The sequence below is a fragment of the Balaenoptera physalus genome (assembly GCF_965194825.1).
Source record: "Balaenoptera physalus genome assembly, chromosome: 20".
In the NCBI taxonomy this organism is placed as follows: domain Eukaryota; kingdom Metazoa; phylum Chordata; class Mammalia; order Artiodactyla; family Balaenopteridae; genus Balaenoptera; species Balaenoptera physalus.
This window is the reverse complement of record NC_138901.1, coordinates 65,054,224-65,079,901: the sequence shown is the minus strand read 5'-3', so window position 1 is coordinate 65,079,901 and position 25,678 is coordinate 65,054,224. Positions and strand designations below refer to the sequence as shown.

The following is a 25,678-nucleotide window of genomic DNA, read 5'->3' as shown; positions in this document are numbered from 1 at the left end:
TTAAGGAGCTTGAGTTGCATCTTGTAGGTACTGAGGGCCCGTGACAGATATTAAGACTATTGTAGACTGTGAGCCGGAAGGAAATCCTGAGGAATCCTCAACGATGGGAGCCGCATCTACACCCAACAGCCCTCGGGCCCTGGTTCGCCCGGCTACGCCAGACCCAGGGGCTGAGAGCAGGCGCCGTGCTTCTCCCCTCTCTGAACACGGAGCTGATTTCGGCATGAGAGTTGCTCAAATGCTTATGGGACCAATTAATATGTCTAGCAACGCTGTCGGTCGGAAGCAGGGGAGGGACTACAAGTTCAGAGCTGCGAAGGGTACCCCGGATCAGCCCCTGCTCGGAGGCGACAGGGGGCAGGAGTCACTGGGCTCCGTCCGCCCTCCCGACTCGGCAGGGTCCAGGCAGGGCTCCCGCCGGCAGGGTGAGGGGCTAGCACCCGCCTTCGAAGACGCCCGAGTGCGGGGCTGTGTCCTCGCCACCACGGCCGGACGAGGGTGCGACGTGCGCGGGGCCCTGTCTCTCCCAGCAGTCATCACACGTTAAATTCTCCCCTTTCTCCGCTTCCAGACACTCTCTGCCAACAGCCTGCCAGCAGGGACCCCCTGGCGGCGGGAACCGCGTCCGTCTCGCCTCCCGAGAATTTGGGAGATGAGCGAGAGTGGCCCCTCGGTGACCTCGGCGGTCGAAGCTCTCGAAGCGCAGGAGGCCTAGCGGCGGCTAGTCCGGAAGTGGGCCCTCAGCTCCTCCTGTCTGGGCCCGCGTTTCCCAGGCGGCCTCGGGGTGGGCTTCCGGCGCGCAGTGTATTGTGGACCTTATAGTCCCACGTGGCCCGATCCCCAGCCGGCGCGCCGTCCGGGGCGGCGGCCGGACTACAACTCCCTCCCGCCCGCGCGGTGTCGCGAGGCCGCCCGGCGTGAGGCGTTCGCGAGCGGGGAGTCTCCAAGATGGCCGCGTGGGGAAGGAGGCGTCTTGGCCCGGGCGGCGGCGGCGGCGCCCGAGAGAGGTGAGGCGCGGGCTGCTCCCTGCGACCGAGTCGGGGCTGGGAGCCGGCGGGGCTCCTCAGGCTGCAGCGCTGTCCCCGCCTCCGCCCCGCGGCTCGCCCCGGTCAGCCGCCGGGCGCGCGGGGTCCCGGTCCTGGCCGACGCGGCCTCCGCGGAGGACTCAGGAAGGGGCGATGGCGGGCTGGGCATGGCCGGGCCGCTGCGGGACCCACCTGGATGCCGCGGGCCGAGCGGCGCCGGAGCCCCCGGCCGTCTGGTCGCGCGCGTGGTCCTCTCAGCCGTAGCGAGGAGTGGCTCCTGGGACGGAGGAGGAAGGGGAAGCCTTCCCAGCGCGGGCCGGTGCGGGGCGGGCGGGGAGGTTCGCACGGTCACCGAGGGGCCTCAGCCTTCCGCGCTGTGACTCCGGACGGAGAGCCGGCCGCTTCCGCCGGGGGTGATCCTTGGGACTTTGGAGGCGTCTCCGCGATCGCCCCTGCCGTGGAAGTCCTTTGCAGCGACCTTTCCTAACGAACGGTGCGTGAGTAGGGAGCCGGGAGCTTGTTTCTAACAAGGTGGATCTCGATTTGAAGGACTCATTTCTAGAAGATGAGATTGGAGTCGTTTTCGTGCTTCGTGTTGAATTTACAGTTTTTGCTTCTGGAAAACAGTTTCAGCTAGTGGAAGCCACTAGAAGCTGTTCAGGCACCAGAAGTTTGGGAAAGGATGTGTATTCGTGGAGTCATCCGGTTTGCACTGTCCTGACCATTCTGTTACGAGTGGGCTGGTGCGGTAGCTATAGATCAGCAGGATCTCCGGGTTTCGGTTTTTTTTTGTTTTTTTGTTTTTGGTGAGGATTGTTGAACAGAAAAGTTCTCTTTCTTTCCTCTTCCCCCTTCCTCCCCTCGCCTCCCGCCCCGCTCTCTTTTTCTCTCGACTATTCTGCGTTATTCTCTTTCTTTGATTGCATCACATACTCATTGTGGTCGCCTTCCTGTTTGGTTAGCTGTGCTGATAGACCCCTCCAGGTTGCATTTTATTCTCGAGCTCGGAGTTATCCAGCCTTGTCCCTGCTGCACTTCCTCTTCTTGGAGAAGCAGCAGTGAATGGCCAGCAAGTATTTTTGTTTTTCCACCTCCCACCTGGTTATTTCTTAGATGGGACCATAAAAAGTTAAAGAAGTGATCTCGATGGTTTCCATATGGCCTTAAAAACTAGCAAACATTTTCAAGATCTTTAATGCAAATATTAATCCTTTAGTAATAGGAAATAACTGGTTTAGAAGACTCAGTTGCAGAGAGAAAAGCATTCCTCCTTACTGGATAAAAACAACAGAAAGGGCCAAATGAGGATGCCCCAGACACCATACAGGGGCCGTGCCAGCAAAAGTTACGCTTTTACTGATCTAAGAAATTGGATATTGGTTTGTTTTTTTTTTTCTCTTTGGTTTAAGACAAGTGTTAATTCGAAACTGAGTTTGCAAACCAGGATCCCAAAGGCTGAAACTAGTCCTTGACTGTGATCCTCAGTTTTTAAGAGAATTTAAGTTAGTTGCCAATGGTTATAAATGGAAAGATTTCACATAAAACTCCCCTTGAAAAGCTGCGTGGTGGCTCTTTTTGGTCAGGGCAGGTGCTCATCATTCCTCACCTGACAGCTTGACTCATTGCAGTTACCTGCCTGGTCTCCTTAGGTGTTCAGGTTGCACCCTTTGGCCTGAACGCCAGGCTCTGCTTGCACATGCATATGTCGTGTGTCAGCCAGGGATGGGGCGTCTGCTTTTGTGGTTTGGGTGGCACCATCTGTCATCCTTCCAGATAACATGGAGTGGCGGGGGGGGGGTACCCCTTTGTTTGCCTCTGCCATGAGGCCCTAGCTGGGCTCTTTTGGAGGAGTGTTTGCCTGGGCTGTTCCCTGAGATCCTCCATGCTGAGCAGGGGATGGAAACATAGCCTGGGCACACCTCCATTCCTGCTCAGTGGATGGGAAGACTTTCGGGTGGGCAGGCTGGATTGATTGCCCACACCATAGATTGAGGCCCAAGCATACCTAGTGGCTCCTGTGACCGAAGTAGGCTGATTATGGTGGTCTTAAATGACTTTGTTCCATGTCACGTTTGTGCTGACTCAGATTTCAGCTCCACACTCTAAGACCACTTTCCCGAGTTGCTGCACACACTTGGTTGGAATCTGCTTCATGCTGACACCCAAGGAAACGTCGTCTAGTTTGGGGCATTGGCTGGAGCAGAGCAACGCTTTGGTCAGACTTTCCAGATTTCCCTGTGGCTGCAAACTCTGAAGCCTGCATTGTATTTGAAGGCCCTGCTTGGTGCCAGACTTTTCTCAGGAGTTACTGTTGTCAGCTGTGTGTTAATGACGGTCCAGTTTAGAATACATAGTGTGTGAATTCTTTATTTACCTGGTTCTTGAGTCTAGAGCTGTGTTAATTCAGTGCCCACTAGTCACTTGCAGCAATTAAATTTAAATTAATTAAAATTAAATAAAGTGAAAAATTCAGCTCCTCAGTCACACTATTCACATTTCAAGTGCTTGGTAGCAACGCATGGCTCGTGGCTAATATATTGCACAGCGCAGATAGAGAACAGAAAGGTCAGCGCTGGTCTAGACCAAAATAAGAGAGGGGTGGAAATAGCAAAATGAGAGCTGCTTGCATGTTGATTTTTCTCTTCAGTCCATTAGATCTAGGGAACCCACAGTGTTTGTAATGAAGAACATCAGACCCTGAGCTGTAACCTGAATTCTTGTCCAAAACTCCACACACTGGCAGCAAGCACAGCAAACAGATGGCCGCTTGTCCTGACGGCCTCTTTGAGACAAACTTGCCCATCTGGGAAGGCGTGGTGCAGGTATCTGTGTGTTCTGCCGCTTGGGTGCCAACCTGGGCCAGCTCACAGAGTCCCCCCTCCGTCCCATGTGGGCTGCCTGTCCTCCTCCCGGAGGGCCCCCGAGTGTCCCTAGTTCTCTGTGACTGCTGAACGTGAGCGCAGCCCATGAGGGTGCACGGGATCTGATTCTGATCACGATGTGAGGCGGCAGCACTGCTGAAAGGCCTGGAGTGTTCAGGGGGCCGGGCGTGCTGCACTGAATGCTCAGGTTTTAGGGTGAAACCACTTTTTGTGGCCTTTCCCCTCCCCGGCTCGTGCAGGTGTCTGCTCCAGCGTTTCTAGGCAGCCAGTTCTGTGGGATTACTTCCACATCTTCTGTGCTACACTTTATGCCCGGGGACTGCGCCCTCCTCTTGGACAGCTTTGCTGTAATCTTTGAACGGGATGGATGTGGTTCTGGCTGGCTGCTGGAGGGTTTCGTTCCCAGAACAGGTGGACCACGAGCCCCGTGGGCAGGTGGCTGACATCCCCAGGGCGACATTCCCCTCATTCTGACCTGGTCATTTCCTTTAGAGCTGAGGACCTCCAGGGGGTTTGGATGTTTTCTTTCTCTTGAGTTTCTTTCCTCCTGGTCTGTATGAGTCGTGCCAGTAGAGCATCTGCACCCAGGTCCACGGGTGTGCAGGCCTGAGGGTGTGGGTCCCTCTCAGCTGGCTGCCAGAAGGTTCTGATCCTGGAAGTTGGATGTTGTAGGTTAGGGTCTGCTGAGGTTTGTTCTCTGGGGTGAATCTCCATTTTCCTTGATTCGTTCAAGCCGTCCGGGTTCCAACGGCGGTAACTCGTGCCGCTATGGTTCAGTCCTTCAGGCCTGACTTTCTGAAGGAGGGAGGGTGGTCTTGTGTCCTGAGCCGGGCCTCTCTGCACCGGCGCCCGGGCAGTCTCGGCAGTTCCGCTCGGGGCTGTCCACTAGGGCAGCCGTTGGCCACCTGCGGCTGTCAAGCATTGGAAATGTGGCTGGTGTGTCTGAGGAACGGAATTTTAAATTTCACTCAATTTTACTTAAGTTTAAACAGTGCTTGGGCCTTACACTGGGTGGTGCTTTGCAGCTGTCACCTTGTTTGCATGCCCGGCCCATCCCATCTCACCCCATCTTCACTCTGTGAGCCGGGGCCTTTGCACCATTTGACATGAGGGAAGCTGGCTCAGAGCAGCAAGGGGTTTTGTCCTTGGACATAAGGCCAGTGAGTGACTGAGAGGAACCGGAATCCAGGCCTCTCGGCTCCCACTCTTGGTGCGCCGTGGTCTTGTCCCCAAAGCAGAGTTGCCCGGTCCCTGGAGCACCACGGGGAGCCTGTTCCCTGGCACGTGGCTTCCTCTGAAACAACGAGAACGTCAGGTGCCAGTTTGGAAATGTCCTCAGTATTTGGAGCTACAAGCCTGTGCTTTTCAGTCCTAACTGGCCTTTGAATCCACAGCATAGGAGTTTACTGCTTTCCTTGGCTCCCAAGGAAGTGATTTGGGGTTTGCCAGAAGTGGGTTTCCCTAGACCGGGGATGTGGGGGTGGCACCACCTGGCATGGCACAGCTGGTCACGTGACCCTGTGCTTATTGGGTGGAAGGCAACCTGATGCATGGACCTAGTTTAATTTTCAGCCACAGGTGCCCTTAATTACTGTTAATTGTTTTCATCTGTCAGTCCTTTCAAACGTACCTCCTCTAAGTCTGCTAGGAACCTGTCACATTCAGGCCCAGGGTGGGGCGGGGCAGACCAGACTGCGATGAAAACAGTCACTGCCTTCAAGGAGCTTGGCATCACCTCCTCCTGTGTTTGAGCTGAGACTGTGAGCCCAGCACTGCTCCAGGAAGGGGCCTTAAAGCAGTGTTTGGGTCGGTTCTTCTGGTTCCAGCATGACCAGAAAAGGTGGTGGGTTGCAGGGCCAGTGCCCGCTGTTGTGGAACAGGGAAACGGACTGCAGGAGTGTGAGACCACCTCGGCCCCTTTGCGGCCTGGGAAGCCACTGGAGCAGGAGGGGGGCCCCCTCTCCTCGGCTGGGAGGGCCTGCCCTGTCTGGTCTCTTCCACCTCAAGGGATACAGAGCTATTGGACAGGATTTTTCTTTTTATGAAAAAATTTATAATTAATTTTCCCATTATAAAAGAAACACGTTTATTTTTTGTTTTTGAAAAATACAGAAAACTAAAATTTAAAAGTTACCTGTTGGGCCACCATCCAGAGAAAACCATTATTGGCCTTTTTTTATGCAGAGCATCTTTGATGCTTCCCACCGGGTATTTTGTCTTGGAATTTTAAAAATTATATGTTAAATCCATCAAAAGTATGTCTCTACCATATGAAAAGTTATACACTTGCTACCATATGTACGACCTTGGGAACATGAGGCTAAATGAAGGAATCAGCCCTAAAGCCCACGTGCCACGTGATGCATTCCTGCAGAACGCCCAGAAGAGGCAGATACACAGTCAGAAAGTAGGCTGGAGATTGCCAGGGACGGGGGTCAGGGGCGAATGGGGAGTGACGGGGTTACTTTTTGAGGTGAGGAAGATGTTCTAAAATTGATTGTGGTGTTGGTTGCACAACTCAGTGAAAGTGTCGAGCCACTGACTTGTGCAGTTTAAGTGGGTGAATCTATCACAATAAAGCTGTCATTTAGGAAGCACAAGTTAAAACCACCACGAGATGCCACCTCATACCACTAGGATGGCTACTATGGAAAAAACAGAAAATAAAAGTGTTGGCAAGGGTGCGGAGTAAAGGGAACCCTTGTGCAGTGTTGGTGGGAATGTAAATTAGTACAGCCACTGTGGGAAAGTGTGGAGGTTCCTCAGAAAATTAAAAATAGAACTACCACATGATCCAGCAATCCCACTTCTAGGTATATATCCAAAATAATTAAAAGCAGGGACTAAAACAGATATTTTTACACCCGTGTTCACAGCAGCATCGTTCACAATAGCTAGAAGGTGGAAGCAACCTATCGATGGATGGATGGATAACGAAATGTGGTCTGTACACACAGGGAATATTACTCAGCATTAAAAAGGAAGGAAACTGACACTTGCTACAACGTGGATGAACCTTGAGGACATTATGCTAAGTGAAAGAAGCCGGCCACAAAAAAAGATACTGTGTGACTCCACTTACATGAGGTCCCTCCCTGAGCAGCCAAATTCATAGAGACAGAAAGTAGAAGGGTGGGGTGGGGTGGGAGTTGTGGTTTAATGGGGACAGAGTTTTAGTTTTGTAAGACAAAAAAGTTCTGGAGATTGGTTGCCCAACAGTGTCTTAGTGTACTTAACCTTACTGAACTGTACACATAACACAAAATTTACAGATAGTAAATTTTGTGTTATGTGTATTTTACCATAATTTAGAAAACAATTAATGAACCAAGTGCCAGCGTCTCCCTGGCCCACACTTCCCTCCCGAGCGCGGGCAGCAGCCACCTCACTCCTGCATCCTCCGCCGTTTCCGTGACGGCACGTGCTTGGTTCTGCACGCTTCTGAACCGTGCGTTCATGCGTGCGTGAGGCGTTCACGGGTGTTGTGCGCCCGCATCCCCTCCAGGGTCGGGAGGCACTGGGTGACTGTGCCTCCACGGCTTTCCCTCCCGTGGCCGAGTCACGGTCTCTCTCTCTCTGCTCTCACCAGAGTGCTGCTTTGAACATTCTTGTGCACCCCTGGCTTTTGGAGCTGTCTCCAGGCTCTGTGGGTCCCATGTCTGAGGCTCCTGTAATCCCAGGTTCAAGACAGGCTTCAAGATGGCGTGGAATCCCCAGGGCCGGCTTCTGTGCTGGCAAGATGAGGTTTGTTCTGTGGGCTCTTCGTGCTGGCTGCCAGGTTCCCCAGGATTCCTTTGAGGACCATTTCCTGGGTGCTGCTGGAGCCGATTCTGACGAGGAGAGGAGACTGACCCCAGCTGGAGGCAGGTTCACAAGCCCCCAGGGAGAGCCCGTGACCCTGACCGGAGGCAGCGCCTGCAGCAGCCCCTGTGGCCCGGCAGGCTGTGCTCCTGTGCAGGCCAGTTCCGTCCTGTAAGCTCCATGGAACCTGCCAAATTCAAAGGGTTCTAAAGTCATTTGGTAAGAAGGGGCCCCTTTCTTTCTGGAGCCCCTCCATTCCCCTCCTCAGAGACAGTCGTAACTCTTGGGTCTTTGTATATCCGCCCAGAAACGTTCTGTGCATCTAAAAGCAAATGTACACTTTCTCAGAAATGCACTGGAAATCACAGGCTACACACACTGTTCTGTACTTGACTTTTTCACTTTAAAGACCTTTCCATTATTGGCGTGCTCAGTTTTATTTTTCAACGTGAACCCTTTTTACTATGCTCTCTTGCTGGTCATTTCACACCTGCAACAAAATGCAAAAATATAGTCGCTTAGGAAGCTCAGGACTCAAAGGATCCCAATTAGCTATTAGTTGTTGGGTTTTTTTAATCTGCTTTTGTGTACAGGGTCAAGTTGGGGGTTGGCTGGTGGTGCTCTGAGATGGCTCAAGGCAACCTTCTGACTGGGTTCTTTCCTTAATTGGGTTACTTCTGACCCAGAAACAAAGCAGGCCACGCGCAGTGGGCGCCGGGGTAGCTGCGCAGTGGTGGCCATGGCTCACTTTCGAGTCCCCGGCCACCTGGCTTGAGAAGCAACAGTCCCTGTCAACGGCAGGACTGAATCTGGTGGTCCAGGCAGCCTTTGAAACTACATTTGCAGGGCAGAGGGTGCCCCGGCCCCCCCAGCAGGTGGGGCTGTGGGTGCTGACCGCGGGGTGGGTCCTCTGACAAAGGGGACGCCTGCTGGTGGGTCTGGGTCTGTTTTGGACCTTGTGCTGCTTCCCTTCCCCGCACAGTGTGGAGTCCTGGAAATCTGCTTGTGTGTGTGTCACGGTCCATCCTTTCCTGAGCAGGTAAAGCAGGTTTGGCCTCTAAAGCAGAACTGGTGGTGAGCCCAGGGTGGTGTGCCCGCTGGGCTGGCTCCTGAGCCTAGTGTGTTGGAAGGCGCCTGGGAGGGTTCTCCGCGCTGTGGAAGGTTGTTCACTGGTTGGCGGTGACGGACAGGAGTGGGGTGACCGGCCCACCGTAAGACTTGGGGCTCCAGGTGGCCTTGGTGGGTGAGCTCCCCATCCACACACCCTCAGCTGTGCTGTCCCGACTGCCCGTGTCCACTGGTAGTTGCCCCCGTGCCATCAGGGCTGAGCCAGCAGCCTGGAGGGACTTGTGGGCACAGCCACCAACCTGTGGAGATGGGCTCGCCCAGCACGCTGTGGGAGGAACCGGGAGCCCGCCCCTGGGGTGGGCGCCAGCGCGCCGGCAGAGGCGAGGGCGGGGCAGACAGGAAGGCCTGGGTGAGCACCAGGTGAGGGTGGGGTCTGCCCATGACGTGGCCCCGAGATGGAGCAGTCTGTTTGGACGCTGGGGCTTCAACTGGCGCTTTCTTGTTGGGCCTGTTTTGTCACTGCACTCAGGTAGGTTAGGGTTTGGCAAGAATGTTCTCTAATCCCAGCCTTGACACCCGTGTCTTGCTCTGAGCGTTCCAGAGGGACTCTGTGGCCCGAAAGCTCACCTTGGACGCCGAGAGGGAGGCATCGTCCCCTGGCCTCACTCTGACGGTCAGCGGGGCGGCACAGACCCTCCCTTTTCCCGTGCTTCCCTCCCTGTGCCTGTCTTGGCTGATGAACTTGAGAACACAAAGGAAATCTCTGCGCCAGGGCTGCTCCTGCCGGGAGTGAGGCCCTGCCTCCTAGGTTTGCTTGTCTGCTAAGGTGCCTCGTAAGGTGCTGGATCCCACCTGGGAGCCTGTCTCCTTTCTGAGTTAAAACCAAATGGGGAGGGGGACTTCCCTGGCAGTCCAGTGGCTAAGACGTCATGCTTCCAATGCAGGGGGCACGGGTTCGATCCCTGGTTGGGGAGCTAAGATCCCACATGCCATGCAGCACGGCCCCCCAAAAAAAATCCCCCTGGGAGCACGAAAGGGCAGGCACCAGTGGCCGGCTCTCCCTCGCCTGTCTTTCCTCCCAGGAGTTTGCCCAACAGTCCGGTCTCCGCTGCCTTGAACGCGTAACAGCTTTCCTCTTTGAAGGAAATGCTGACCCTGGAGGTTCTGGGGTGACCTCGCTTCACAAGCCTTCCCTGGTACCTACGCGTGTGGCCGCTGACCAGGCAGCTCCGAGCCCCGCTCCCAGCGGCCGCCTGGCGTGCGCAGGGCAGGGGCCGCCCCGCGGGGGATGTCATCTCCGCAGAGCAGCAGCCTCTAACCGGCTCTTCTTTTTCCCCACCCCTCCCTCCTAAGGGCGAGCCTGTCGGCCACAGACTGTTACATTGTGCATGAGATCTACAACGGGGAGAATGCCCAAGACCAGTTTGAGTACGAGCTGGAGCAGGCCCTGGAAGCCCAGTACAAGTACATCGTGATCGAGCCCACCCGCATCGGTGACGAGACAGCCCGCTGGATCACTGTGGGCAACTGCCTGCACAAGACCACCGTGCTGGCGGGCACCGCCTGCCTCTTCACCCCGCTGGCGCTGCCCCTGGATTACTCCCACTATATCTCCCTGCCCGCGGGCGTGCTGAGCCTGGCCTGCTGCACCCTCTACGGCATCTCCTGGCAGTTCGACCCCTGCTGCAAGTACCAGGTGGAGTACGACGCCTACAGACTGTCCCGGCTGCCCCTGCACACACTCACCTCCTCCTCCCCGGTGGTGCTGGTCCGGAAGGACGACCTGCACAGAAAGAGACTGCACAACACGATAGCACTGGCGGCTCTGGTGTACTGTGTAAAGAAGATCTACGAGCTCTGCGCCGTATGATCGGGGCGGAGCAGGGGGAGCAGGCAGCCCGGCCCGCGAGGTGGCGGAAGGGAGCCCGGGAAGGCATCTGGCTGCACGTTTGTTATTTTAAAGAAATAACACATCACAAGTGTACCAGGGGTTTTTTCAGCTCATCACACTAAGATGTGGATTCCCGTAACCCACGGGGGCCTGAGGCTGTGGAAGGCCGACCAGGCAGCTGGATGTGATGGAAGCAACGCTACTGAGGGGATGTGAACACGCTTGGGGGGTTGTTAAGTATGTTGTTTAACTGTACCATCCAGAGCCAACCAGAAGCTATTGACCATTAAAATTATGAGAATTTCAACTCCAGGTGTCTGCTCTCTCCGTGACAGTCCGCGAACAGGCCTCTCGACAGGCAGGGTCAGCCCCCACCAGAGCAGCCTCACGCCTCGCCTTGGCCTTGGCCCAAGGCGGCGCAGCTCAGTGCCGCTCGGGGGTGTGGCAGGACAGGTAGGTGGCGAGGCCTTGCGGTCACTGGGTCTCCACTGGGTTCACCTGGAGAGCTGGGGCCTGGGACCTCTTGTACAGATTCTGATTTAGGAGAACACAAACTAACATCTGTATTTTTTTTAAAGCACTGAAGCTGTCCTGATGTGTCCTGAGTTCAACCTGCTGCCCCCCTCGTGTTCCACAGACAAGGAGGCCATGCCGGCCCGAGACTCTGCTCGGTCATCCCTAAAGGGCACCTTTCTAAGCGGCAACCAGACTGATGTTCACGTAGTTTTAAAGGATCCCTCAGGAAGATCAGACACCAGAGAGTAACAAGGGGTGCAGGGAAGGTGTCAAAAGGGTGTATGGGGGTGATGGGGCCATCTGTTTATAGGGGGAGAGCCAGAAATTTTAGAAGAGTGAGAAACTTTGACTAAATTCCAAGGGGCCTGGAAATGCTGGTCCCTCAGCTGGGTGCTGGGTGGCAAATGGTCTGGAACAAGGGTAAACTGGCAGTGATCCTAAACAGACCTGTCTTGACCGTGCGGTGCCCACCACCCTCCTGAGCCTGCTGGGTGGGACTGGGAGGTGTTTCTGTAATAAACAGGCCAGATTTGGAAAGGGAGCCTGTGATCTGCCTGCAGATCAGATTCATGGGTGAGGCGGCTGGAGACGGACAAGCTGTGGCCACCTTGGGGCAGCTGAGCAGAAGCTGTCACCAGAAACAAGCCAGGTGCGGATGGGCGGCTCCAGCACACTGAACGACGGGACACGCCGAGAAGCCAGTCACATGCTGACTGTTGGCCGCGCTGAACAAGATGCTGGGGGACCCTGTGAACGGTGTGAAGGCAGCAGCAGCCTCCTCCCGGAGCCCCAGGGATGGGCTCTGCCCCCAGCGCTAGGTGAGTCAAATACGAGAACTGGCTCAGATGACAGGATGTCTTTGATCTCAAGACCCAAATTCACAGGAGGCGTGGTTCTGCCTGCCCTCGGGGATCACAGCTCCACAGCTCAACCCTTTCCTTCATGTCCTAGAGTTTAGACCCAGCTGCATTTTACCCCTCCCCCGGAGGAAGCCTGTCCTCCTCCAGCAGGACAGGCTGGGGGTCTGCGGGAGAGGCGTGACTCCCTCCCTCCCCTCCCCGTGAGGCAAGAATCCAGTACAGTCCACGCAGACACACCTGTCGCCGTGCAGCAGCGGTGCTGCCGCGCCGCCTGCCCGCACAGGCACTAGCAACACTTGGGCTTCCGCTCCTTCCTGGCCCGGGAGGCCATGAGGCTGAAGAAGAGCCGGGGAGCCAGAGTCCGCAGGTAAACAGCCAGGGAAGGCGCCACATCGGCCAGGACCACATCCTTCTTTTTCTTCCCCACGGCAGCCAGCACGTCTCGGGCCACCTGCGAGGGGCTTCGGCCCTGGGCCGTGGTCTTGTCCATCACTGAAATGAAACGAGAGACTCACTGAGCTCAGGTTCATGCCGAGTGAGGTCAGTCGTCAGTATATACGACCAACACCCACACGTCAAGTGGTTTAGTTTTAAACTTATTTTCTGAAAGAAAATGAAAACGACCACAGAATCATCAGGTAGCTCTGCATAGAAAAAAAGCGACACCAGGGCCTAACCTCCATACTTGGACCCGTCGGCTGTGACGGCGTTGAGGGAGAGGCTGGTCTGGATGTACCCGGGGCTGACGACGGTCACCTCGATGTCATGCTGCTCCACCTCGGCCCGCAGGCAGTCGAAGAAGGCCTGGGTCGCGTGTTTGGAGGCCGCGTCTGCAAAGGTCGGTGGCCAGAGAGGCAGGTGAGTGAGGGGCGGGACGCATTCGTTCCCTGAGTCAGAGGCGCCCGGTCTGGGCCCTGGACAGGTGCGGGGGTGTCAGGTCTCCTGCCCTCGTGTGGTTCAGGGAAAACACTGTACATGATACACTCACATACAGGTACGCTCACACACAACACGACACAGCGCACATGGTCAAACGTGAACCACCGGCAATGTGCAGGAAGGGTGCGTGGGCGTTCTTTGTACTGTTCCTGCAAGGCTTAAGTGTGAAATTCATGTAAATTAAAAGTTTAAAAAAAAAAAACAATGCCTACTGGCTAAAATATTCAAATAGTTCAGGAGGAAATAGAGTCACCAAGCAAAGGTCCTCCTTGTGCCTTCCATACGGTTCCCCAGAGGGAGCCAGGCTGCCGGTTTCCCAGCATTCATTTCTCACATCAACCAGGTACCTACACGGGATGCGACACAGAAGTCCCATGTGTGCGGACGTGGCCTCACGCTGTGCCTGCTTCCGTGCCATTCCTGCACGTAGCTCTCTCCAGCGGGGGACGGACGGGGCGGTGGCCATGCTCCTTGTGGTCACAGGCCACGTTGCGACAGTGCGTCCAGGGGGGCTCCCTGCGCGTGCAGGAGCATGTGTACAAACCACCTCTGGCCGCCTCACGTCTCTGTCTGACAGCTTCTACAGGATGGCCTTTCACCTGGAAGAGCTGTCCGGGCCCCCTCCGCTCCCCAGCAACGGCCTCACTGCACGGCGTCAGGTGCTCTGAGGGGACAGGAACCCTACGATGGCACTGCTGGGAAACGGCATCTGCACTGACGGTGTCCAGATTTGGAGTCCACACGTTCGAGCCTGAGGAAAGGGCACCCGTCAGCCACACAAGTGCAGGTCCTGTGAGCAGCCCAACAGCGCCGGACCCCGCAGAGCCTCTGGAGGAGCGGCCTGGCTGAACGAACGCTCTGCGGGTGGGCGGCTCGAGACACACTCCTACCAGCCGTGATTCCAGAGGCACGGCCCAGGCCGAGGCCCGAGAGGACTGAGCCACCTGGGGGCCTCCCTGACCCCCGGTCTCCACGGCTCTCGGGCCGTATGTAGGTCCTCGGCCAGGCTGTGCTAACCTAAACGCCGTGACTGTGGTCCCCAGGGCTCCACGTGCGCCACACACCTCCTGGATCCTCCCACTCGGCCTCACAACAGCCCCGAGAGGTACACGAAGCCACCCCCACTTCACGAGTGGGGAGACTGCTGCCCGTTGGGTTGGCTGACGTGCCCAGGAGGCGCCGCCTTGTCCAGCCTGGTGGTTATAAAGCACCCAGAACAACCAAGTGTGACCTATGCAGTCACAGCCAAGAGGAGGACAAAACTCAGTGGGACTAAATCCAAGTGAAGTTTGGAAATAATTCAGTACAAAGAACTCCTTGACCCTGTATATCCTTCTCCCCGTTATTGCCTCATCTGCTCTGTCACATGTGATGCCTGCATATCTATTCCTCAGGCGGCTGTCCTGTGCCAGCGAAGTGAAACAGAAAACTGGCAAAGGGAAATAACCACCCCAGAAACAAGCACGGATATGGCGGGTGTCTCGCGTTGTCTTGAGCACGGCCGTGGAGACTGTCTGATGACATGAGGGGGCAGTGCGGGCTCAGACAAGTCCCACGGCTGACCCAGACACACGGCCGGCACCAGGAGGATGGCTGCACTGCGTTCGGGCTGCCAGGTGGTTCCCAGTCGTCCAGCTGGGTGTGCGTGGCCGTCCTTTCATGGCGCGGAGGCGGCTTCGCCCCTCCCCTCCCTTCCCGTGGCTGCGTTGAGCATCTGGAGAGGGGGAGACTGTTACAGCTGAGTGTTTCCTTGCAGACGGTGAAGCAAAGAATGCAGTTCCCAGGACAGTTTGTGAAATCACCTTTCAAATCTTTTAACAAAAGTAGAATCTGCTTGCTGGTGCTCGTGATGGCGCAATCTCGACATTCTGGCGTAGCCATTCATGCAGGGGGGTGAGAGTCGGAACTGAAGTCAAGCTGGCAGCGTTAATTTTTTGGTCCTATGTCCACTTTTTGGAACTAATCTTACTGAAACCCTCCCATGAGCGCCCAGAGATAAAAATACTGAAGGATGGTGTACACAGCACATCACTGCTACTGGTCACCGACTGAAGGGACGCAAATCCTCAGGTGTCACGAAAACGACTAAGGAAATTATGCCACATCCATTCGATTAATGACTGTATATCCACTTAAAGGAACTAGGTAAATCCATATGTGCTGATGCAGAAAGATACACTGTCAAATGGAATAAGCGAACCACAAAACTACATACAACGTGCCCCAGTTTTGCACATTTGATCCCATGTAGAAGAATTCTGGAGGCACATGCGGTAAAGTGGTGTCAAGGCAGCACCTGTGGGCCAACGGTGGTGGCACTGAGAGGGGCCAACACTCGGGGGGCACAGCACGGGGGCCACGGCACGAGATCACACGTGGCACGAGGAGCAGAGCTGGGGCTGAGCCCAGGCCTCTGCTCAGGAGCACACGCTGATTTTGTCCCTGCACGTTCTGTGCTGAGTGTTTCTCTAACGTCTGAATTCTGGACAGTAAACGTGTTGTTTTTATAATAGGGAGAAAACCCTAAAGGAAACGTGGGAAGAAGGAAGTACTCACACGCGGATCGGAAAGGAACGCTGATTTTGCCCTGGATACTGCTGATGGCGACAACGTGGCCCTGGCGCCTTCTGATCATAGAGGGCAGGAGCGCTGTGGGGAGAGGGCAGAGGTCACTGCAGCTCATGCTGAGAGCCTGGGGGGGGACTGTCTGCTGGAACTCTTAGCCCCCTGCACCCAGGAGGGGAGGGAGGGCCTCTCCCTGGAGTGAGAACCGTGGCTGGACATCAGAAGGCCCCACTCTGTAGGTGTGCAGACACAGTGGAAAGACATGGAGCCAACACTGTGCAGATGAGGCTGTTGCTGAGGAGAACATCTCAACGTAAGACCGTAAAGCAGTTGACGAAAATGCAAATAAAAGCCCAGAAAAGCCAACACGCAGGCTGTAAGGACAGCACTGACTCCAGGGTCAAACGGATGGGACAGGCCAGGTCTAGGAAGAAGGAACCAAGGGAAATACAAAGAATGCCGACGTGCCTGTGCTCGTCTTCCTTTCCACCCAAGACGGTTACCTTTCGTCAGAGCAACTGGACCAAAGTAGTTTGTCTCCATGACTCTCCTGTCCACGTCCAGGCTGGTGTCCACAATGGTGCCACGGTAGCTGATCCCAGCGTTGTTGATGAGCACGTCCACATAGCCAAAGCACTGCAGGATCTCCGCAGCGGCCCCCACTATGGCCCCAGGGTCCGTGAGGTCAAAGGTCACCGTGTAAGGCTTGTGAGTCTGCACCTGGGCGAGGACAGAAGCCAAACGTAGCTTCAGAGCGACAGGCGTGGGAGCCACAGGCCCTGCTTCTCAGCGCTGGGAGGGCCTGGCCGTGAAGGGACAGGTCACAACACTTCTCCTCTGAAGGATGTGGCCTGGAGGAGCCTGCCAACCCTGTCACACCTGGCCTGGGCAGCCTTTCTCCTTAACTGCCTGTAACTGCCACGGGGCAGGGGTCACATATGATGGAAGCATGGCTCCCCTGGCCGCCCTGTGCCAGCCTGGCGCTGCACTGTCCTACGTCACAGAGCTGCTATCCTTCTCAGGCCAGATCAGTTTCATTCCTCATTCACAAAACATTTTTATATGCCCCTATATGCTCAACACTGGGGACACGGCAGAAAGCAAGATAGACGTGCTTCTGTCCTCCTAAAGCATGCAGTCTCGTGGGGGAGACAGACAAATTCTGTAATTGAAGAGAATGACGAGCCAAGCAGTCTAACTCGGGGCCGTCGCAGAATCTAAGAAGATGAGGGAGGGGACGTGGAGTCAGAGGGAGCACGAGAAGGAAGTGCCTGGAGCCCTGCCTCTGCCTGGACAGCCGCACTGGCAGCAACTCTCTGGAGTGAAATGACGTCATGACTCTGGAGTCTGTTTGAACGCCTGCAGCTTCCAGGGGAGTGCTTGGCTGGCAAAGCATAGACAATTTTGGCCAATTTCAACCATTAGCTCCATGGTGGCCCCACCCCTGTGGTGGGCAGCTGTGGGAAAGGCAACCCACATTTCTCTTGCAGCTTGAAGGAGCCAAGGTAGACAATAAGGACCTTGTCTTCCACATATCAGGACTGCATTCTGATGGTGGATGCTGTTCTGATCGCCGAGCTGCAGCACAGAAGCAGGCTGCACTCTTTTAACCACCACCTGCTGAAGTGGCTTCCAGTAGGTTTAATGGAGTTGCACTTGCCTTCTGGTATTCAAAAATGTAGATAAATCCCCAGAAAAACATTCCTCAGGAAGCCCAGACAATGAACTGACGAAAACAACTGTCTTAAAGGTGCTCAAAGTGCTAAAGGAAGATGTGGACAAAGGCAGGAAACTGATGTATAACAAAATGAGAATATCACTAGAAACAGAAATTATTAAAAAATTCTGGAGCTCAGAAGTACAATAACTGAAATGAAAAATACACTACAGGGGTCCAAAGGCAAATCTGAGCAAGTAGAAGAGAGAATCCATGAACCTGAAGAGGGGACAACTAAAATTCTCAAATCTGAGAACAAGAAAAATGAAGAAAAGTGAGCAGAGCCTAAGGGATCTGTGGGACACCACCAAGTGGACCAACACACTCCTAGTGGGAATCTGAGAAGGAGGAGAGAGAGAGAAAGGGGCAGAGAAAACACTGGAAGAAATAACTGCTGAAAAAGTCCCAAATTTAATGAAGGACTACTACACATCCAAGAAATTCAACACCAAGTAGGATAAACTCAGAGACCCGCACTATGACACATCACAATCACAGCCAAGTGACAGAGAATCTGAAAACTGCAAGAGAGAAACTACTCCTCACATAAAAGAAATCCTTACTAAGACTATCAGCTGATTTCTCATTAGAAACCTTGGAGGCCTGAAGACAGTGGGTTGATATATTCAAAGTGCTGAAAGAAGAAAAATGTCAACCAAGAATTCTATATCTGTGTTCTATAACGTCAAAAATGAGGGAGAAATTAAAGTTCCCATATAAATAAAAGCTGAGGGAGTTTGTTACCACTAGACATGCCCTGCAAGAAGTGCTAAATGAAGTCCTTCAGGTTTGAAATGAAAGGAAGCTATACAGTGTAACTCAAAGCCATTTGAAAAAATAAAGATCTCCAGGAATATAAATACATGGGGAATTATAAAACCTAGTAGTATTGTAACTTTGGGTTGTAACTCTACTCTTTATTTTCTACATAATTTGACAAATGCATTTAAAAACTATTATTAATCTATGTTACTGGGCAAACAATGTATAAAGATGTAATCTATGACATGAATAGCAGAAATGGGGGAGGACAGAGTGGTTTTTGTGTGCTATTGACATTAAGTTGGTATAAATTCCAGTTAGATTGTTACAACTTCAGGATATTCAATGTAATCTCCATGATAATCACATAGAAAATAGCTATAGAATATACGTGTAAGGAAATGAGAAGGGAATCAAAGCATTTCACTCCAAAAAAATCAACTAAACACAAGAGAGTAATGCAGGAAATGAGGGACAAAAAAGCTACAAGACATATAGAAAACAAATAGCGAAACGGCAGAAGTCCCTCCTAAATAGTAATTACTTTAAATGTAAATAGTTTAAACCCTCTAATCAAAAGACTGATTGGCAGAATGGATTAAAAAAAAAAACACACCTAACTATATGCTGTCTTTAAGAGACTAACTTTAGATCCAAAGACACATTGACAGGAAAAGGATGAAAAGAGATATTCTATTTAAATAGTAACCAAATAGAGAGCTAGGGTGCCTAAACTAATATCAGACAAAAAAAATACTTTAAATCAAAAAAGGTAACAAGAGACAAAGAAGGACATTATATAATAATGTTAAAAGGTACATTACAACAAGAAGGTATAACAGTTATAAACACTTATGTACCTAATAACAGACCCTCAAAATATAGGAAGCAAAAATCAACAGAACTGAAGAGAGAAATAGACAGTTCTACAATAATATTTTGATATTTCAATACCCCACTTTCAATAATGGATAGAACAACCAGACAAATCAATTAGGAAATAGATGACCTGAACAACACTGTAAACAAATTGGACCTAACAGACATATTTAGAACACTCCACCGAGCAACAGTGTAATACATAACTCTTCACAAGCACACATGGAACATTCTCCAGGACAGACCACATGTTAGGTCGCAAACAAGTCTCAACAGATTTTAAAAGATAAATATCATAAAAATTATCTTTTGCAACCACAGAGTGATGAAACTAGAAACCAATAACACCACGCAAACTGGAAACAAGGGGACATTAAACAACCACTGACTCAAAAAAGAAATCACGAGGGACATTAGAGAATATTTAGAAGAAAATGAAAATGGAAACATAACATACCAAAACTTACAGGATGCAGTGAAGGCTGTGCTAAGAGGGAAACATAATTATAAATGACTATATTAAAAAAGAAGGGGATTTCCCTGGCAGTCCAGTGGTTAAGACTGCGCCTCCAGTGCAGGGGGTGCAGGTTCGATCCCTAGTTGGGGAGCTATGATCCCACATGCCGTGCAGCATGGCTGGGGGAAAAAAAAAAAAAAAAAGATCTGAAATCAATAACATATCTTTAACATATCTGTGCATCTTAGGGAAACAGAGCAAACTAAACTCAAAGCTAGCAGAGGAAGGAAAGCAGATTAGAAAGAAGATAAAATATAGGGGACTTCCCTGGTGGTCCAGTGGTTAAGACTCCATGCTCCCAATGCAGGGGGCCCAGGTTCGATCCCTGGTCAGGGAACTAGATCCCACATGCTGCAACTAAAGATTCCACACACGGCAATAAAGATCCCGAGTGCCTCAACTAAAGACTCGGTGCAGCCAAATAGATAAATAAATAAAATATTTTAAAACAAAAATATATAGAGAGAGGATAGAAAACAAAGAAAATGAATGAAATCACAAGTTGGTGTTCTGAAAAGATCAACAAAATTGAGAAACCATTAGCTAGACCAAAGAAAAAAGAAAAGATGCAAATAACTAAAATTGGAACTGAAAGTGGGACCTTACATAGATAAAAAAGATTATAAAAGAATACTATGAACAACTGTATGCCAACAAATTAGATAACCTAGAAGAAATGGACAAATTCCCGGAAACACACAAATTACCTAAACTGACTCAAGAAGAAACAGAAAATCTCAGCAGACATGTGACAGGTAGAAACTGAATCAGTGACCTTAAACCTCCCAACAAAAAATATCCTGAACCAAATTCTCTGGTGAATTTTATCAAATTTTAAAGAAGAATTAACACCAATACTTATACTCTTCCAAAAAACTGAAGAGGAGGGACTTCCCTGGTGGTGAAGTGGTTAAGAATCTGCCTTCCGATGCAGGGGACGCGGGTTTGATCCCTAGTCAGGGAACTAAGTTCCCACATGCCACGGAGCAACTAAGCCTGCACGCTCTGGAGCCCACGCAATGCAACAAAAGATCCCGCATTACACGACTAAGATCTGGCGCAGCCAAATAAATAAATATTAAAAACAAAAACAAAAAAAAACCCGAAGAGGAGAAAACACTTACTGATTCATTCTGTGAGGCCAGCATTACTCTGATACCAAGGCCAGATAAAGACACCACAAGAAAATTACAGACCAAAATCCTTTATGAATATAGATGCTAAAATCCTCAACAGAACACTAACAAATCAAATTCAACAGCACATTAAAACAATTATTCATCACGAACATGCTGAATTTATCCTAGCAATGCAAGGGTAGTTTACCATAAGGAAATCAATCAGTATGACCTACCACATTAATAGAATGAAGGGGGAAGGACCATGTAACCATCGCAAGTGACGCAGAAAAGAGATCTGACATAATCCAACACCCTTTCATGATAAAAACTCTCAGAAAACTAGGAATAGAGGGGAAATTCCCCAAGGTATTTATGAAAAACTTACAACTAACATCATGTCCACTGGTGTAAGACTGAAAGTGTTCCTCTCTGCTCCAGAACAAGACAAGGATGTCTGCTTTCACTGCAGCTATTCAGCATAGCTTGTTCTAATCGGAGCAGTTAGACAAGAAAAAGGATAAAAGGCACCTCAATTGGAAAGGAAACGTTAAATGTCATCTTAACTTAAAATGTTAAAAGTCATCGCCAACCTCCCGGCTCCCACCGCCAAGAGGTGCACAGGTATTAGCGGAGACATGGGGGAGGAAGAAAGCACTCACAGAGGGGCCTCCCTAACCTCGCAGCACTGCGAAAGTGGTGGATTTGAGCCCAGCTGGCCGACCGGAGCTGCACCTCTTCCCCACGAAAAACACCCCTGCCTGGGCTCACCTTGGTAACCCGGGAAGCAGCAAGTTCTCGGGTGAGCTCCTCCAGGGCCTTGGCGTTCCGGCCACAGAGCACCAGCTTAGCGCCCGCAGCATGGAAAACTCTGGCACATTCTAGAGGAAGAAGAAAGCAGCGTGGTAGCTGGGGAGGCCCAGGCCTTCACCGTCAGCTCAGCTCCCAGCTCCCCAGCCCCAGACCATAGGGCTACTTCTTCCCCAGCCATCGGCACTGGCCCGCCGTGGAAGGCTGTGGGGCAGGGTTAGGGCCCCGGCACAGGGAGCTCTGCTGTCACCACTGCAGAGCCCACGTTCGGGGCTGTGACAGACGTCCACGGGCAGGAGGAAGGCAGCAGCTGGGGGACAGACTGTTAGGTACCAGGCTCAGAACTTTCCAGCATAACCTTCAGTTCTGATCCACCCTGACAGCAGTATCCCCACTTGCATGGCGAGGAGCTCAGTGAGGCCAGGGATGTGCCCGACGGTCAGGCAGCGCCAGCTCGGGGATGCCGTCACCTCGACGCAGCAGGCGCACACCTGCCGGGGCCGCTTCTGTGGTTCTGTGGACGCACGGGGGCCACAGGACTCTGGTGAGAAGGGGTGGAGAGGCTCCCCCCAGGCCTGAAGCCTGCAGTCTGTTCCTCCCGAGAGTACACAGGCCCGAGGGCTCGTGGACACACGCAGCGGGGACAGAAAGTGGGGAGGCTGACAGCCTTGCGAGGAGGTTAAAGAGCTAAAGTATGCCGAGCGCCCACGCAGCAGGGCGGCATTAAGGGTGGCATCATTTTTTTTTTTTTTTGGCTGTGTTGAGTCTTTGTTGCCGCACGCAGGCTTTCTCTAGTTGCGGCGAGCGGGGCCTACTCTTCATTGCGGTGCATGGGCTTCTCATGGCGGTGGCTTCTCTTGGTGCGGAGCACGGGCTCCAGTAGTTGTGGCACGTGGGCTCAGTAGTTGTGGCTCGCGGGCTTAGTTGCTCCGCGGCATGCGGGATCTTCCCGGACCAGGGCCTGAACCCATGTGCCCTGCATCAGCAGGAAGATTCTTAACCACTGTGCCACCAGGGAAGTCCAAGGGTGGCATCATTCTAAAAGGTTCCCTCCTGCTGGGGGTTCCTCTGAGTCACTACAGCATCCAGGTGACAACTGACGAAGACCATGGCGGGGGAGTTCAGAACTATCTGGGCACCTCTTAGTCAATATTCTTTGGTGGCAAGAAAAGAGACTCAAGTCACCCGGGGCAAAGCAAAAAGAGGATTTATCAGGAGGACTCCAGGGTAGCTCAAGCATTAAGGGAAGGAGCTGAATGGTTCAGATGGGAAGAACAGGAGTGGTGGTGGCCCAGGGTCCTGGGTAGCAGGAACCAGGCTCTCTGAATGCTAGCAGGTCCCTTCCCCACTTCATTCCCAGCCTGGCCTCTCCACCAGTTGGGGGCGGGGCTGCAGACAGCTCTGCGTTCCTGTGGACACCACTCCCCGGCCAGACAAGGGTGCCCTTGGCCTGTTCCCTCCAAGCTCTGGTGTCAGAATCCTTGGGAGGGACCAGATCAGCCCTGGTGGGGGCAGCATCTCTAGGACTGGGCCAGCCAGGGCCATGTGTGAATCCCAAGGCCACAACGGGAGGGGCAGGGAGAGGGAGGAAGCAGGGGGTGAGGTCCTCTCGCCCTGCCCCCAAACACAGCCGAGCATTCAGTGCCCCGAAGCTCACAGGCCACGGAGAGCAGCACAGCCCCGCGGTCAAGAGGACGGACATGAGCGAGACTTCCTGTGTCCGACTCAGACTCCCAACCCTGACTGGCCCTGTGATGCGGGCAGTTTCGACCTCTTTGTCCCCACTTTCCTCTTCTGTAGATGCAGGTCAGCAGCACCAGGACTGAGCGAGTTACAGCGGCCACGGTCAGCACCGCGCAGAGAGAAGGCGCTACACAAGTGCTGTGTTTGTGTTTCTAAGCTGCCTTTTTAAAATGTTCTAAAGACTGGCTGTTAGTGAAGATGGAAACGTGCGGCTTAAAGGGGCACAGTCTGTCCTCACTAGAGGCCTAGTCTCCCTCAGGTGCCCAAGAGCAGGTGTGTGCAGCCCCCGTGGCCCCAGCTGACCATGCGGCCACCCCCGGGTCCCAGGCTGAGTCTCAGGGGCCAGGTGGTCAAGCGGAGTCTTGGTGCCGCGGGCTGCTAGGAGGGCAAGGCCGGCCCCAGGAGCCCACCGGAGGGTCAGGGATCCAGGAAGGGAGGAGGCTCCGGGGTCCAGGCGGGGTCCTTCCCCCACCAGCGCGCTGAAAGCGAAGCGGGGAGAATGCCAGCGTCCCTCAGGGAGGGAGGCAGGAGGCTCCCTGGCGGCAAAGCCTTCTTTCCAGACACGGCGCCTCCTGCAGCTTCACTTGCTATCCCAGGGCCGGCGCCTCCCAGCCTGACCCAGATGGAGCTTTCTGGAAGGAGGTTCAAGTCAACTAAACCGGTGCACTTCCAGGCGTGCGGTGTTGTCTTCTTTGAAGCTCACCCAGACCGAGGGCACAAACCCAGACAGAGCCACAGCCCCCGCTCTGGCCCCGGGGTCTGCTTGGGTCACGGCCCCCATCCCACCTGCCCTGCGGAGCCTCCTCGGGGGTGGGGCTGGGGGCAGGCGCGCCTGAGGTCCGTTTCCGATCACTCCCGAAGCCCTGCTGGCTTCCTCACCCCATTTTGTCCCGACCTGGCCACCACGATGGACATTCTGTGAGGTGCCACCAAGATCCAAGGTGGGGGACACGCAAGTGTCTGAACAGCTCTGGAAACTGGTCACCCACATTCTGCTTAAGCTTTGCTTCCCAAGGAAAGCCAAGGGAGGAAATTAAAGTTCGCGTAGAGAATGACAGAAACGCCAACAGGCTGAGAAAATTCCATTTTCATTTCTTGAAAAGGCTGATACAAAGAGGTGGGAGGGTGGAGAGAAAAAGGAATACATTTATCTTGGGCTGCCAGCCGGTCCCCAGGCCACCAGCACTACCGGCTTATAAGTCCACTAGCTGCTCGTGGCCTCGGGGCCGAGACACGTCCCTTCACCCAGTGTCCTGCCAGGCCACAAGGACAAGCCAGGAGACAAGGCAGGAGAAACACGAGAGCTGTCCGAACACTCAGCACGTCAGCCAGGCTTCCAGGGCGGCCGACAGGGTGGGCAGAGCCATGAGGGTGGCCGGGGTCTCCTCCCCACGCCTCCTGGGCAGTCGCTGAGGGGTGTTTGTACCGAGACAGCCAGAGGGGGAGGGATACACACCCTCCTGGCCCTCCGATGGAATCCAGGAGACGGAGGGAAGAGCACAGACGCACGCAGACACGCGGCTCTGTCCTCCATCCCCTTCCCGGCCCTGGGGTCACAGAAGGAAGCGCGGATGAAGAGAGAACAGCATCTCCATCACGCATGTGCACATGGGCACCGCAGTGTGCCTGTCCCTCACAGCCAACCCCCAGGCACGCTTCAAGGACGTTAAAAAAAAGGCTTCTCTCTGTGGTAGAGCAGCGGCTGCTGACACCCTATATTTAGCTGCTGAGTAAGGTCAGAGGCCCGGCTATGGCTCGGGGCCTGAGATCTGATGACAGACCCTGGGTCACCCCCGAGAGCTCACCTGAACACCATGCTGGTGCACGCACGGACCCCCGCTTCCTGCAGTCTGCCCAGGTCCCCTGGCCGCCTGCATGCCACTCCCCATCTGCTCCTCTGTGTTCCCGCAGCTCTCAAGCGCCAGCAGCCCCTGCGTGACCCTACTGCTCGCGGCCCACCCTGCCCCCTCCCCCAGGGAGACAAGACGAGGGCTTGAGTCCTGGCTTCGCGCTCCTGCCTACAAGTCCCAGGGCAAGTCACACCTTCTCTGAGCGTCAGCTGTGAGGACTCAGGGAGGTGAGCCCAAGCCAGCACGCACCTAGGTGCCCCCCTGCCAGCCCGCTGGGAACACCCGTCCTGAAAGGGCAGCACACGGAGAGAAGTCCTCCCTCTCTGCACAGACCACGGGCTCCCGGAGGGAGGGACCCCGCCTCACATCCGTCTGTCGCAGCACGTGGCCCAGGGGCCAGCACGTGGCCCGGGGCCACACTGGCTGTACTCTCACCGGCCAGGAGACGCAGGGGCGCGGGGTGTACCCCAACTCAGGGCGCCTCTCGGCCTCGTTCCATGGAACTGAGCGCGAGCATGGGGGGCGCGCAGGGGTGGCGTGGCGCATGTACGGATGCCGACACACCTGCACCTGCCCTGGTACGCTGCCACGGTTAGCGCAGGCGCGTGGGGTGGGCCTGGACCCAGAAGCTCCACGTGGCCACTAGGTTAATCTGAGCCCAACTGGAGAACCCAGCTGAGGAACAGCTGAGGCCTCACCGATCCTGTCCCCACCTGCCAAGGTGCCAGGGCACGG

The 25,678-nt window shown here is 53.9% G+C and overlaps 2 protein-coding genes and 1 long non-coding RNA gene across 14 annotated transcripts in view; 2 read left to right on the top strand and 1 right to left on the bottom strand.

Annotated features, from left to right (window-relative positions):
• The first annotated feature begins 825 nt into the window (after window positions 1-825).
• On the top strand, window positions 826-10,974 carry TMEM11 (transmembrane protein 11). 2 transcript variants are annotated; one of them, XM_082442916.1, is made up of 2 exons: window positions 826-1,007; window positions 10,130-10,974. In XM_082442916.1, the coding sequence occupies exons 1-2, from the start codon at window positions 949-951 to the stop codon at window positions 10,644-10,646; spliced, it is 576 nt and encodes a 191-aa protein (XP_082299042.1). In that variant the 5' UTR covers window positions 826-948; the 3' UTR covers window positions 10,647-10,974. The 2 variants fall into 2 exon arrangements, with proteins under 2 accessions (XP_082299042.1, XP_082299041.1); XM_082442915.1 differs by lacking the exon at window positions 826-1,007 and adding an exon at window positions 8,983-9,305.
• LOC309650919 lies at window positions 1,014-8,129 on the top strand. Its single transcript, XR_014257821.1, has 2 exons — window positions 1,014-1,518; window positions 3,673-8,129. It is a non-coding gene; the product is annotated as an uncharacterized lncRNA (long non-coding RNA).
• Window positions 5,977-25,678, bottom strand: part of DHRS7B (dehydrogenase/reductase 7B) — a 43,259-nt gene continuing 23,557 nt past the window's right edge. For 7 of the 11 annotated variants that reach the window (XM_082442900.1, XM_082442908.1, XM_082442910.1 and 4 more), the window contains 6 exons: window positions 21,312-21,421; window positions 16,051-16,267; window positions 15,539-15,631; window positions 12,721-12,873; window positions 12,281-12,535; window positions 5,977-8,198 (listed from right to left, as the gene is read on the bottom strand). In XM_082442900.1, the coding sequence (XP_082299026.1) occupies window positions 12,330-12,535; window positions 12,721-12,873; window positions 15,539-15,631; window positions 16,051-16,267; window positions 21,312-21,421 (779 nt within the window). In that variant the 3' untranslated portion in view covers window positions 5,977-8,198; window positions 12,281-12,329. The other 4 variants (XM_082442904.1, XM_082442909.1, XM_082442902.1 and 1 more) reach the window with 3 other exon arrangements.